At 40.4% G+C, this 14,361-nt stretch overlaps 1 protein-coding gene across 1 annotated transcript; it reads right to left on the reverse strand.

Annotated features, from left to right (window-relative positions):
• Positions 1–244: 244 nt before the first annotated feature.
• LOC102926804 (olfactory receptor 1A1-like) lies at positions 245–1,221 on the reverse strand. Its single transcript, XM_006977365.3, has one exon. The coding sequence runs from the start codon at positions 1,219–1,221 to the stop codon at positions 283–285; it is 939 nt and encodes a 312-aa protein (XP_006977427.1). The 3' UTR covers positions 245–282.
• Between the last annotated feature and the right edge of the window lie 13,140 nt (positions 1,222–14,361).

A 14,361-nucleotide genomic window follows, 5' to 3' on the forward strand; every position in this document is an offset into this window, starting at 1 on the left:
TTCAGTCAGAGGATTCACAGAAACAGCATGCCTCCATTTGGTCTGAGATTATTTTTTAGAGGTAAGAAGTCCCCAAGCGGCTGCTACTCTGCTTCTCTGATCTTCAGGCAAGCTTTATATACCAGAACACAAACAAAATATCATATAACATGCTTCCTCAAACCATGAGAAGGCTCCTAAGGAAGGGATTTCAAGCTGGAAATATGACAGGCAGCTCCTTGCAGGGGTGATATTGGAGCTGGATTTCCCAGGGCTTCTGATGGGGGACCACAGTGTGAGGTCTCACATGGAGGATGAAGAAGCACTGTGACAGAAGAGTTTCCTCAGAGCAGCCTTCATGTCCCGGTTCCTCAGGCTGTAGATGAAAGGGTTCAGCATTGGGGTCACTGCTGTGTACATCACAGTTATCAATGCATGCTTCAGATTGTAACTGTTCAAGGGCCGGAAATACATGCCCATCACTGTCCCGTAATACAAAGACACCACTGTCAGGTGAGAGCCACAGGTGGACAAGGCCTTGAGGAAGCCCTTGGTGGATGGAGCCCGTAAGACTGTGGAAAAGACCCGGACATAGGAGATGACAATGCACAGCAGTGGCACAGAGAAAACCCCCACCCCAAGGTACATCATCTTCACATTGAAGCGGATGTCAGAACAGGACAGCTGGAGCAAAGGAGTAATGTCACAGTAGAAGTTGGCCACATCTTTGTTGCCACAGAAGGACAAGCTAGCTGTGAGAAGGGTGTGGGGAAGTGCATTGGCATTTCCAATCACCCAGGACCCAACAACCAGGAGGACACAAGGCCGTGGACTCATAATTGTTGCATAATGAAGTGGGCGGCTGATGGCCACAGCTCTGTCATACGCCATTGCAGCTAGTATATAGCTGTCTGTGTTTGCCAAGGCTATCATGAAATACATCTGTGCCAGACATCCCCCAAAGGAGATGGCTTTGCTACCCAGGAGATGGTTGGCCAACATCTTGGGGATAGTAACAGAGGAGAAAAATATGTCAACAAGGGAGAGGTTGGCAAGGAAAAAGTACATGGGGTTATGAAGGCGAGTGTCAGAGCGAATGGCTAGGATGATGAGCATGTTTCCAATCACTGTGATGGGGTAAATGAACAGGAAGAGGATGAAGAAGAAATATTCCTTCTCTGGCTGCCTTGTAACTCCCAGGAGAGTAAAATCTGTGGTAGAAGACTCGTTCTCTTCTCTCATGGTTCCTTCAAGCTGAAAACAGATACAAATCCAGAACCATTAGTACAATTATTATCCATGTGTTACCACTCCCCATATACAACAGTTCTCTCCCCCAATATGTGTGTGTGTGTGTGTGTGTGTGTGTGTGTGTGTGTGTGTCCATGAAATTCAGAGCCACATAATTTGGGGAAACCCCTGTTGATCAATGATACAGATGTTCATTTATCTATGAAAACCAACAATGTCTAAGAACAAAGGTGTTTGTGATCAGAAGAGTTCATTTTCCCTGCCAATACCACCACAGCACCATCTAAGATTGATTACTTCGTAATTAAAGTTCACATTGCATGATCTAGATTCGTAGTTTGGTGATAAGATAAAAAGGGAGATTATTGAAACTACTTTTTTAAAGGAACTACTTGTTTTAAATAGGATAAGTAATGAAAATTTTTGTCTGAATTTGTCAAATGTTAATGGGCTGGACATTGTTAATAAATATAATGGAGTTTTTTATCTGAATCTGTCAAATGTTAATGGACTAGACATTGTTAATGTAATTCTTGACTGTATATAATGTATATACTTATTGGATATAGTTTTTCTTGTATTAGTTATAAGCTTTTTTAATTTTAGACAAAAAGGGGGAAATGTCATGATATTGTGTCCCCCAATATATATGCACCCTAATAAACTTATCTGGGGTCAGAGAACAGAACAACCACTAGATATAGAGGCCATAAAATGGTGGCACACACACCTTTAATCCTATAATTCCAGAGGCAGAGATCCATCTGGATCTCTGTAAGTTTAAAGTCACACTGGAAACAGCCACACATGGCGACACATGCCTTTAATCCCAGGAAGTGATAGCAGAAAGGTATATAAAATGTAAGGACCAGGAACTAGAGCCTGGTTAAGCTTTCAGGCTTTTGGCAGCAGTTAAACTGAGATCCATTTGCATGAGGACTCAGAGGCTTCCAGTCTGAGGAAAAAGGATCAGCTGAGGAATTGGTGAGGTGAGGAAGCTGTGGCTTGTTCTGCTTCTCTGGTCTTTCAGCATTCACACCAATACCTGGCTTCAGGTTTGTTTTATTAATAAGACCTTATAAGATTCATGATACAGTTTGGCTTCAGATGAAAAATCATAAACATGGGACAAATTTGAATTATTTCTTGTTCATTCAACATATAGGACATAGTCTCTGTTCCTAGAGCTGACAGCTTCAGAGAGAGGCCAGAATCACACTCATCTCAGTAACCATCATAAGGTTAGTCTGCAGTCTTTTGGAATACTCAGTCATATACTCCAATCCAAATGTCCTCTTGGAAAAACTAGTCTAGAATTACTTCCATTCAAAAGTTAAATAGTGGCTATTTCTCCACCCTTTTTAGCATAGTGTTTGTAGTCTTAGCTAGAGCAATAAGACAAGATCAAAGGTATACAAATATGAAAAGAAATCAAAGTATCCTTATTTGTAGGTGATATGACTCTATACATAGGAGACCCTGAAGATCTCATCAGAAAAGTCTTATAGCTGACACACTTTCTGCAAAGGAACAGGATACAACATTAACTTTATAAAATCAATATCTTTCTTGTATACCAGTGAAATATACTGAGAAAGACAACGGGGGAATCTCATTCACAGTAGATTCAAACAAAATAAAGTACTTTGGAAAAAGCCTAGCTGAGAAAGACAACTATTATAAACTTTTTAAAACACTAAAGAAATAAATCAAGGAGACACTAAAAGATGGAAAGATCTCCCATGTCATGGATCAGAAAATGTAATATTACGGAAATGACTGTCCTACCTAATGCAGCCTGCAGACTCAGTAGACTCATAATCAAATGTGAAACTCCATTCTTCACAGAAATAAAAAAATTAATCCAAAAATTCATATGAAAACACAAAAGACCCTCATTATCAAGGCATCCTGACCAGTATTTTGCTAGAGGCATTATCATATTTGATTTCAAGTTATACCACTGAACCATAGAAATAAAAACAATATAATACTGTAATAAAATCGACACACAAATGAATGTAATAGAATTGGACACCCAAATATGAACTCACACAACTACAGCCATTTGACTCTTTGCAAAGAAGCCAAACATAAACATTGGAGAAAAGAGCATTTCCAACAAACAATGCTAGCAAAATCTGGATCTCCATGTGTAAAAGAATCAAATCAGATCTTTCACTCTCACTCTGTAATGTATATATACCTTCAGATCAACAATGACATTTTTGGTAGTTCCTGGAAAGCCTTAACATGTAGACAGTTACAGGATGTGACTTCCACATGAGAAACTTAGAAATCACTTGCCCACAGAGAATGAATAAGAAATTGTGCTTTCTCTTTAATAATTTTAACATAAAATAATACATTGGTGTGCAGCAAAGTACAAGGCCTGAGTGGGAAGGTACCTCCAATGAGAGAGGGAGTAGGAGTGAGAGGCAGAAAAATAAGATTTGGGATGGAAACAAAGAGAATTACAAGTGTATCTACAGTACCTACTGTGAAAGACTAGGAAAGGCTTTATATTGTGGCAGCATTTCTGTAATCCCAGAACTCAAGATGAGGCAGAAGGATTGAGAGTTTCAGGCCCACCTGGGCTACACACATACCTTGTCTGAAAAGCAAATCAAACAGAAAAATTGGAGCAAATATGAAACAATATTCTAGCTACTAAACCCACATGTGTCTTTGCCATGGTACACTCTAGATGTTCTGGCATTTTAACACCAGCTTTGTAATAACAAATTGGATTTCAAATAAAGATATTACCTGTTGGTGATAATTTAGTTCAGAGTGTGGCCATGGAGCAGGTGGCTCAAGACAATATTTCATGGAAGCTAGGAAGCAGAGAGGGGATTACTTGTTGAGAAGCAGAAAGTAAATGGCTTGTATTAATAGTTGAAGAGGGGTCTAGGGTCCTGAATCATGTCAAGTAAGACAGACCCAATGTGAGAAAGACTCAGGTGAATGGAATAAGAACAGCTTGGATGATTTTAACTAATATCATTTAATTATCTAATTATCCACCCAGGTTAATAATTTTCTGTAACCTCATCTTCAAATCATAACTCACGATAATTATGACTTGGTGATTTATGATCATGACGATTTACAGTTTTATTTTATCTCAGGTTATGCCTTCTAGTTATGTACCTTCACATCTGCCTTCCAGACACTGGGTTAATTATGTGCTCTTCCCCATATTCCACCCTCAGACAGCATTCCATTCTTCCACTTTCTTCTCCCAGCACTGCCAAAGGGTAGTGGAGAAATCATACAGACGAGATTCGCACTCTTGAGGCCAGATCCCAAGTATATCCGTCACTTTCTTCATCAAGCAACACTATTGCCTAATGAAGTCCATCCACACATCTATCACTCCCACAACCCATCATAATACCCACATGAGCACTAGACCCAGATACTGGACTCATCATTGATTGTCTTATCCCATAAAAGACAGTTTCTTAATGTTTTTGATGCACATCATTCCCATGTGTCTGCCTCTATCTTGTCCCTTTGCTCCCAAGGGGAAAAACCACCCTTGGATCAAGACTAACCTCATCCTTATTTTCTTCTGTTCTCTTGGCTATTTCACTCCATCAACTTCTTTGCCTGGTCCACAGTATTATAGCTGTGTGTCCTACCTACTAACAAGAGCACTGTGGCCTCTACAGTCCTGCAGTGAACCTTGCTTGGTCTTGTAACCCTTTCCATCAAACATCCTCTTTTCTTACCTGTGTTCTCCTTTTCTTAACCAGGCTTGTTTGCAGACGTGGCTCTTTATAGAACCAAAAATAAGTTCATAACATGCCGGTGTGTTTCGTACATGGCAGAGGTGTTTTTTTTTTTTTGTTTTTTTTTTTGTTTTTTTTTGCAACTAGCTCACTCTAACCATTAACTCGTAGATGAAGCCCAAATTTCTTATTGTGGAGGAAGCCTTGAGGACAGACATTCAGACAGTAGATGGTAACATTAGCCAATCAAGGCAGGGATACAGATGAGGCTGAAGACTAAGAAGGAATCGACATGGAAAAGAAGTCTGTGTGTTTGTCTTGTAGAGGGTTTTGAGCCAATGCAAGGGCTCTATTCAGTAATTTTCTATTTATAAGTATTAGCACACTGGATGTAGTACCCACTAACTCTTTCTGAAAAGAGATAGTCAGCCCTTTATTTAATGTAAATATAAGTATTTGAGCATATACACTAATTAATGTGGCAACATTTTGATGGATAGTCCATTGCAAATACTGTGTAATTATAAAAAAATACACAGTTCAAGAATAAAAGGAAAAGTTGCAACCCAAAAGGTTGATATAATCAACATATAAACAAAAAATACAGAAAATAAGAGGAGAGTGGTTTGTGAGTGTAGATGCTAAGTTACAGAGGTTCATGGCACCAGATGTTAGAGTTCTGTCAGGGGAGATAGATGATTTCTGTAGAAACCCAGGTAAGAAGCAAAATGAACCTTGTACTGTTAGGGAGAAGAAAGGGACGTACATCAACAAAAAGAGGCCTGAATTTTCTAGAAGGCCTCAGTCTCACACACAGCTCACCACTAATATCTACATCGCTGGAGAGTGTTTGGGCTTTGACATGAGCTATGGTACTGAGAAAAATTTTGCAAGGACAGGTGAGACCAATTGCTTAACCATTTCATCTGGGTGCAAGAGACAAGGCCAAAGAAACATGCTTCAAGTGTTTGCAGATTTCTGTAGTAGTCTCACTCCTTGAAACTTTGACTCTGCAAAGGTACCACTGCCAGGCTGCAAATAGTTGGAGCAGATATATCTTTGTAGTTCCTCTCATAAGACCCTGCATTTGCATGGCTGGACGGCACATGTCCATGACACACAACACACATGCAGCACAGTTCAAGAAGCAGAAATAACCAAATCACAACTACCCTTTCCCAGCCCTGTGTTCATGGACAAAGCCCCAAGGAACATGTAGCAGAGCAGGAATTCTTTCAGTCTACCATTTGTCTATTGGATCTTCAGAACTCAAGTTTTAGAGTCAGACTGAGATTTGTGTCCATCTTACCTCTCTGTATGACCTTTGGTGATTCATTTCACCCAATGTGTAATGTGGAAAAAAAGACATGATGATTCCACTTACCTTGTAGGGACTTTATGTGGGTCCAGAAAGAGCATGGTCCTGTTGCTGTGTGGCTACATCAAGCCATTATAAGTATTCTCTCTCCAATGTCCTCAGATCTACGTGAAGTCTACAGACACTGTTATAAGACATCCTGGCCATGTGGCCTTCACTCTTGTTTCACAAGTAGAACTTTGCAAGCAGCTACACTAGCACTTGGGCCCAGGCATGCTCAGAGCAGCATCCTGGGGCTCTGCTTAGATGGAGAAGATGAGAATGGGATAGTTTGAAAGATTGAGCTCCCAATTTCTGGACCATGAGCAGAAGGAACAGAAAGTGCTGTCCTGGATGAAACCTGAGGAGGAGAGACCCTTCAAACTACAGCCAAATGGATCTTAGCAATAAGACTGGGAACTTGCCAGCAGGCTATAAAGTCCCCTGAACCATCACTCTCTCATGTCTTCATTCAGATCCAAGTCACAGTAATTGTTGAACCTCATGGAAACTCCTCTGTATATGTCCTTAGGGGACACAGTGCCTCTCAAGTGTGATTTGGAGTTTCCTGGAGAGAATGTCTCCAAGTTTCAAGCTCTGGGCTGACCTATGCCAGCCTCTCTGTTGGGATTTCTCTACCTCTGCTGTTCAGACTCTTTTAGGAACTCCTCTTGGGAGTTGTAAGGACTCTAGTATAATTGAGATCTGATATTTCTGCTGAAAGACCCTAACCCTTCAGGCTTACACCCCCAAGCCTCAGGAAAAGAGAAACTTCAAGCACCAGAAAATGAGAAACTAAAAATCTAGTTCCAACCTGACTCAGACATTGTTCAATCTCCCCTGCAACCATATAACAATGTAAAAAGATTTCTGTTAAGAGATGCACTCGACTGTGACTGGGATAGTTGCAAGTGTTCCAGGAAGGACCACTGTGACCCTTGTGTAAACTCCACTCCCGCCCTGATATCCCCCCTTGAGGTTTCAGGAAGAATGTACCTGTTGATGTAACTGTACCCCCTCTGTGATCACTCTGTAACCAGACCATGATCTTGTGAAACGAAGTTGTTTGGGAATTGTAATCTTATGGCTTTTGTGGGTTTTTTCTTTAAAAGCCCCCATGGGGCTGCAGTAAGATGCGACTCTTGTTTTTGGGAGCAGAGGAGCCCTTCTGTACAGAAGCTTAATAAATTCTCCTGCTATTGCATCAACTGGACTGGAGTCTGGGTTCTTGGGGCACCCACTCGAGACCCCCAGATTTTGGGGTCCAACACTACAAGTCTGTACATAGGTCTTTCTGCTGTTTAGTGTCTCAAAGAAAGAAAAATCACAATTCATCTTCTCACTAGTATTTGACCAGAGAGGCATTAGAGCATAGCTATGCTTTCTTTAAGGTAGCACACTGATGGCAGATCTCCAGATTTTCTAGATTCTGAGAGATGGAAAGAGTCTACAGACATCTAGACTACTTTGTATATACTTCACCTTTGTAGTAGCCCAAATGATGGTTGTAGTCCTGTGATTTAGTACCTCCTATGGCAAAGAGGTCACTGCCTTCTGCAGAAAGTAGTTGTGAATACTGTGAGCCTATGATGGTTTGTAAGAAATAAACATTCTCAGCACCCCTGCTACCAGGTGTCTGAATTCCTATGTAAAAGCAAAAAGCCTTTATTGCAAGCTCAAGCTTGGGCTCTCCATCAGTTCTAACACAGCAGTTGGATCAGGGAGAGCCTGGAGCTCAGTTGAGGCAGGGTTTTTAAGGAGTCAAGGATGGGAGAGGGAGAAGGGGAATTCCGGATTCAGATGGGGATTGAACTCCTGATTGGGCAGGAATGGGACAACAGAATTCTTGTCAAACATGGATTGGTACTGGTGTTGCTGCAAGGAAATTGGCAACCTCTATACAAGTGATGTAAGTGATCCTTAAGGCTCTGGAGCATCTAGTACTTGTTTGTCTCAATTCTGATTGGTCTCCCACAGGGTACCATTCGTGGATTTTCCTGGTTATTATAGGGTGAGGCCTAGCCCCAGTACCATTAGTTTGTAGCCTGTCATGGCTGCACTAATGTTAAATTAGGCATCTTCATGGATTTGGGGGAATGAACTCAGGACTTCATGTTCTCATGGCCAGGACTTTTTTGACTGAGCTATCGCTCCAGCTGGGAAAAAACACATCCTATTATCTACAGATTCAATGCAATCCCCATCAAAATCCCAACACAAGTCTTCACAGACTCCAGCTGGGAAAAAACACATCCTATTATCTACAGATTCAATGCAATCCCCATCAAAATCCCAACACAATTCTTCACAGACTCCAGCTGGGAAAAAACACATCCTATTATCTACAGATTCAATGCAATCCCCATCAAAATCCCAACACAATTCTTCACAGACTTGGAAAGAAAAATACTCAACTTCATATGGAAAAACAAAAGACCAAGGATACCTAAAAGAATCCTATACAATAAAGCAACCTCTGGAGGCATCACCATCCCTGACCTCAAACTCTACTATAGAGCTATAGTAATAAAAACAGCTTGGTACTGGTATAAAAACTGACATACGGACCAATGGAATCAAATTGAAGACCCTGACATTAATCCATGCACATATGAACACCTGGTTTTTGACAAAGGAGCCAAAACTATACAATGGAAAAAAGAAAGTATCTTCAACAAATGGTGCTGGCATAACTGGATGTCAATATGTAAAAGATTACAAATAGATACATATCTGTCACCATGCACAAAACTCAAGTCCAAGTGGATCAAAGACGTGAACATAAATCCAGTTACACTAAACTTAATGGAAAAAAAAGTAGGAAGTACTCTTGAATGCATTGGCACCGGAGACCATTTCCTAAATATAACACCAAGAGCACAGACCCTGAGCACAACAATTAATAAATGGGACCTCTCAAAATTGAGAAGCTTTTGCAGGGCGAAAGACACAGTCAATAAGACAAAAAGACAGCCAAGAGAATGGGAAAAGATCTTTACCAACCCCACATCTGACAGAGGATTGATCTCCACAGTATCTAAAGAACTCAAGAAACTAGACATCAAAATACTGAACAGTCCAATTAAAAAATGGGCTAAAGAGCTAAACAGAGAGTTCACAAAACAAGAATCACAAATGGCTGAAAGACATTTAAAGAAATGCTCAACATCCTTAATCATCAGAGAAATGCAAATCAAAACGACTCTGAGATACCACCTTACACCTGTCAGAATGGCTATGATCAAAAACACCAATGACAGTCAATGTTGGAGCAAAGTGAACACTCCTCCACTGTTGGTGGGAATGCAAGCTTGTACAACCACTATGGAAATCAGTATGGTGGTTTCTCAGAAAATTAGGAATCGAACTACCTCAAGACCCAGCCATCCCACTCTTGGGCATATACCCAAGGAATGCTGATTCATACCATAAAGATACAAGCTCAGCTATGTTCATAGCAGCACTATTCATAATTGCCAGAACCTGGAAACAACCTAGATGTCTGTCAACTGAAGAATGGATGAAAAAAATGTGGTACATATAAACAATGGAGTACTACTCAGCAGAGAAAAACAATGAAAGCATGAAATTTGCAGGCAAATGGATGGAACTAGAAAAAATCATCCTGAATGAGGTAACCCAAACCCAGAAAGACAGTCATGGTATGTACTCACTCATAAGTGAATTCTAGATATAAAATAAAGAACAATCAGACTATGACCCACAGAACCATGGAGGCTATATATACAGCATGGAGGTCCCTAGGACAACTGTGGCTTATAATAAATTTCAGTTTTACTCAATTACTGAGCAAACCTCAATGAAACATCTCACTATTAAGATAAGAATGCATACTCTATCAAGCTGATAATAGAAAAATTAATTAATTGATTAATTTTAAAAAATAAAAATAAAAGAAAAATTTGAAGTATTAAACAAACAAACATTTTACTTAAGTTAAAAAAAAAAAGGAGAACTAGGGACTCATCATCATTCCTCTCCACATTCTATTCTTTCCCTTGTTTTATATATTTTACATTTTTTTATCGGTGGATTCTGCTGGAGTTTATTGGTGGATTCTGCTGGAGGATCTGATACAGATAAACACTGTAGGGCTCCTGTTGCAAATCACCCTCTGGAGCAATGGAAGGATCTTTCTACTAGCACGTGGAGGAGACCCGATCTAGTGTTGGTGTGGCCCTGGAGTTTGGTTTATGTCTTTCCTCAGGACAATGAGGTTCCTCTTTGGATTCCTGAGCACTGAACGCACCCTGTGGCTGCTGCTGAAGCCCAACATGACAGAGACCTAATGGGTCTCCATGAAAAAATCTACCCTTCTGATGCCAAAGGAGATTGAGAGCCCAATACAGCCAGCTTTGGCGAACATTAATGTAAGCCTAGGAACTGTAGCCATGAGATTGGATTCTCCAGAAGAGCTGCCAGCTAAAGTCATGATGGGATCAAGAAAAACGGGCCTTGGCGGTTCGTGTTCCTGGAGTTGTATCCATGCCAGTGGATGTCCACACAATCCAGAAGAGAATCTGACATTGCTGCTGCTGCTGTTGCTGTTATAAAAATGGCACATACCGCTGCTACTGTTTCTAGGATTACCATTTCATAATTGCTTACTACAGCTAGCACAGTGGAGACCCTGGCAACAAAAATAGCTACCATAGTTAGTTAATCTTTCATTCTATTGGGCATGATAAATTTAACTCAGTAGTTATATACATCTTGATTGGCTTTGAAAATTATAAACTTATAAACTCAAGATCCAGTTGCTTTTGGGATACTATCTTACAAGGACTCCAACATACAGTATGGCTCGTTAAGGAAGGGAATGGCTCATTTGCCTTTAGCCTACTGGCTATGGGTGAGATAGGACTTCTGTTGGTCTTTTCTGTATGGAACACACAGATTATAAGCCCAGTGCCACTTTGAGATCTTTGGCAGCAATTAACCATGCAGCTCACACATGATTGAGCCGGTATGATAATGAGTATTCAGAGACAGGTAATGCCTGGGGGGCACTCACCAACCTAAGACAGAGTACCTGTGTGGCCTGGGCAGGCATCTCCATGACGGCTAAGGTGACCTGCTGACCTGTTGGGTCCCACGCAACCCAAGTCAGAAGCTCATTTTTTAATAAAAGGGGGACCTGTAGGGCCCTGGCCCCCATTTTGGGTAACTGTTACCTTGCTTGCGGACCTTGACCTTGATATCCTCCCAATGCTAATTCCCTGCCAGGTTCCACGCTCCTGAATGCTTAAGGGAAGTTCCTTGTCTGTGTATCCTGAATAAAGGGCGTTAACAGCTTAGATGCAAGATTGTGAAACATCAGTAGTGAACTTCTGCCCTCCGGGGTCCTCCCATTGTGCTGTAAGCCTGTATTTAACCTCCTACCCCCTTCAAGAAATGACATTCAACATTTAAAATTTATATATATATATTTGAATGAATACTGCAAATGTAATCTATGAATACCACAAATGTGATTAATATCATGAATGTAAGTAATGAATATCATGAGTGATGAGTGTAATTTAAAAAATAAATAAATAAATGAATAAATAAATAAATAAATAAATAAATAAATAAATAAATAAATAAACCACATCCTATTTCTCATGTTACATGAAGAAGATTTAAGTTAGTGATTTGTTCTTGATATTATCAATAGATACATGAAGGTCAAAGACAATGTTACAGGAACAAAACTGCCCCTCTTGGACAATGACAGCAGCTAATACACAAACCATTTGTTGCATCATCGTGCAGAACCAAAGCTGAGCAACTGATAGGCAGGACCACAATTTGACCAGGATTGCAAATACATAACCTCTTGCTTCTCCATCCCAGCTCTTACTCTTTTTAAGCTTAAAGCTCATATAAGTACCTCTGAGCTTGAGGTCAATAATCACCTTATTAGTTCTTTGTCCTACACAGTGATAAGTTTTTCCCTAACCCATATCTTCTTGTTTGTTTGTCGTGAGATGTTTATGTTAGCCTGGCCACCCTGGAACTTGCTTTATAGACCAGGCTGGCCTCAGACTCACAGAGATCCACCTACTTCTGCCTCCCAAATGCTGGGATTGAAGACGTGTGCTATCTTGCCCAGTACATTAGTCGTATCTTTAATTGGTGTCTGGGTGACTGAGCCTGGCTTGTTGGGGTTGCTATAGACTGAGGTTCTGCCCTTAAACTCCACTTACACAGCCAGAAATGAAACTTTTAAAATGGGATGATAGGATCAGGGTATTTGGAAGCTTGTGTATGACAGAGTTAAGCTCATTCTTGGAGGAATAACTCCAAACGCCATGACAAGATTATTCTAGAGATCATCAAAGGTCCCTCACAATAAAGTACAGGAAGAGGAACAGTGCTGGGTTATCTGGTGGCTGTGGCATTTATTAGCCATGAAGACAATGACATGAAGGTTCAGTATCAGTGGGTTCTTCTTGATATCCTGGGAATTAATGCAGGGAAACGACACACTGATAACTGCCAATATTGAAGTGGCCATCTAGGAGCACAGAGAGAAAACCAGTATCCCCTAGGACACCTGCAGGGTTATACATTCCTCTGTAGAAAGAAATTGGCTGAAAACCAAACCAGGATCTATGTTTGCAGCGCATTTCAGTGCTCAGTCCTCCCAGTGGTGTGATTATATAAGGGAACTGAGGAGGACATGGGACTCTGTGAGAAGCAATGGGACCCCCAGGCACTGGAGAGCAGCACTGAGAAGTTTCTCGTCTTTGAGTTGCCTCAATTGCTCTGCAGCTTCTTTGCTGTCATGGACCTCGAGAATTCTCACTGTAGGAGAGAATCAGTCAGCTCTGAAGAAAAGTCTTTAGTCAATACTCACAGCTATGGTGATTCCTCCTCCACACCCATCCCTACCCCCTTTATGCCTCTGGTCCATTGAGATGGGAGATATGAGGCTGCTTTGGGAGGAGAGTCCATATTCTACACACCAAAAGAGCCCGAGGTGTCTACACTGGACATCAACCGAACTTGAATAGGAGTGATTTCTTCCAGGGGGTTGTTAGACCATTGTTGTTGGTGGGGAGCAAAGCCTGGAACGTCCTAGACCAGCATCTTGTATAGGTTTAGCTATACATTTGGCCATGAATACACATAAGTCACCTTTGTGTCCTTTGCAGTATATCATATTGGAAGACACATGATTTGTCCAAATGTAGGCATGTAATTGTGATCATTTGGAAAGGGTGACATATACAGAAATGGGTATAGATAGATGTTACTTTTCTATTATCATTAATAAGTAGACTTCAAAAAATATTGCCATGGTATTTCACCAGTATTGATTTTTCAAATTTCAAATGTATTAGCTGAATTCTGTCCTAAGGATGAATATTCTTTCTTGCTTTGCCTTTCCTTTTCTTCCTTTACCTTCCCCTCTCCTCATTCATCCACATATACCAGTGCAATATACTTATCTTAATTTTATTCACTTAGTTATGATCCATTAGTATCATTATTTCATTGTTCTATTATTCAAGACTTAGCCAATAAGAATGCTTCAAAATGGCTTCTTTGTCTCTTGGCATGTTTTTACCAATCTTGGAGTCTTATTCCCTGACCTCTTTAAAACACCATGCTGTTACCATAGTGTACAAAGACTGAGGGAAAATCTAAACTGAAAGGAGAATGTTAGTGATTTCATATATATCTATATATACATATATGTATATAAATATACACTTATACATATACATATTTTTATATCTATTATCTAAGAAGCCCACACAATGAAACAATTACAACAGAAGCTTGTGATTTACTTTAAGGGGGTTGTGTAAAAAGTCATAGGCCAGAGGAGATTTAATTTAGTTGGATGGGGTAGCTTTCTCTACATAAGTCCAAGAAACAGAGAGTTAGTGAATTTTCTTGGAAGAAGTCCAATGCTACTGGACCACATCTTTCTCCTTTTCAAGAAATTACTCCTGAGGGAGTGTGTGGGTCCTGAGGCAATTGCTAAGCTCTAGCTTCCCACAAGAGATGGAGTCTCACACT

This window comes from Peromyscus maniculatus, chromosome 8 (genome assembly GCF_049852395.1).
Source record: "Peromyscus maniculatus bairdii isolate BWxNUB_F1_BW_parent chromosome 8, HU_Pman_BW_mat_3.1, whole genome shotgun sequence".
Classification (NCBI taxonomy): Eukaryota; Metazoa; Chordata; class Mammalia; order Rodentia; family Cricetidae; genus Peromyscus; species Peromyscus maniculatus.

Excerpts from the sequence above, each read along its gene's own strand:
- LOC102926804 (XM_006977365.3), bottom strand. The coding sequence starts at position 1,221 with ATGAGAGAAGAGAACGAGTCTTCTACCACAGATTTTACTCTCCTGGGA.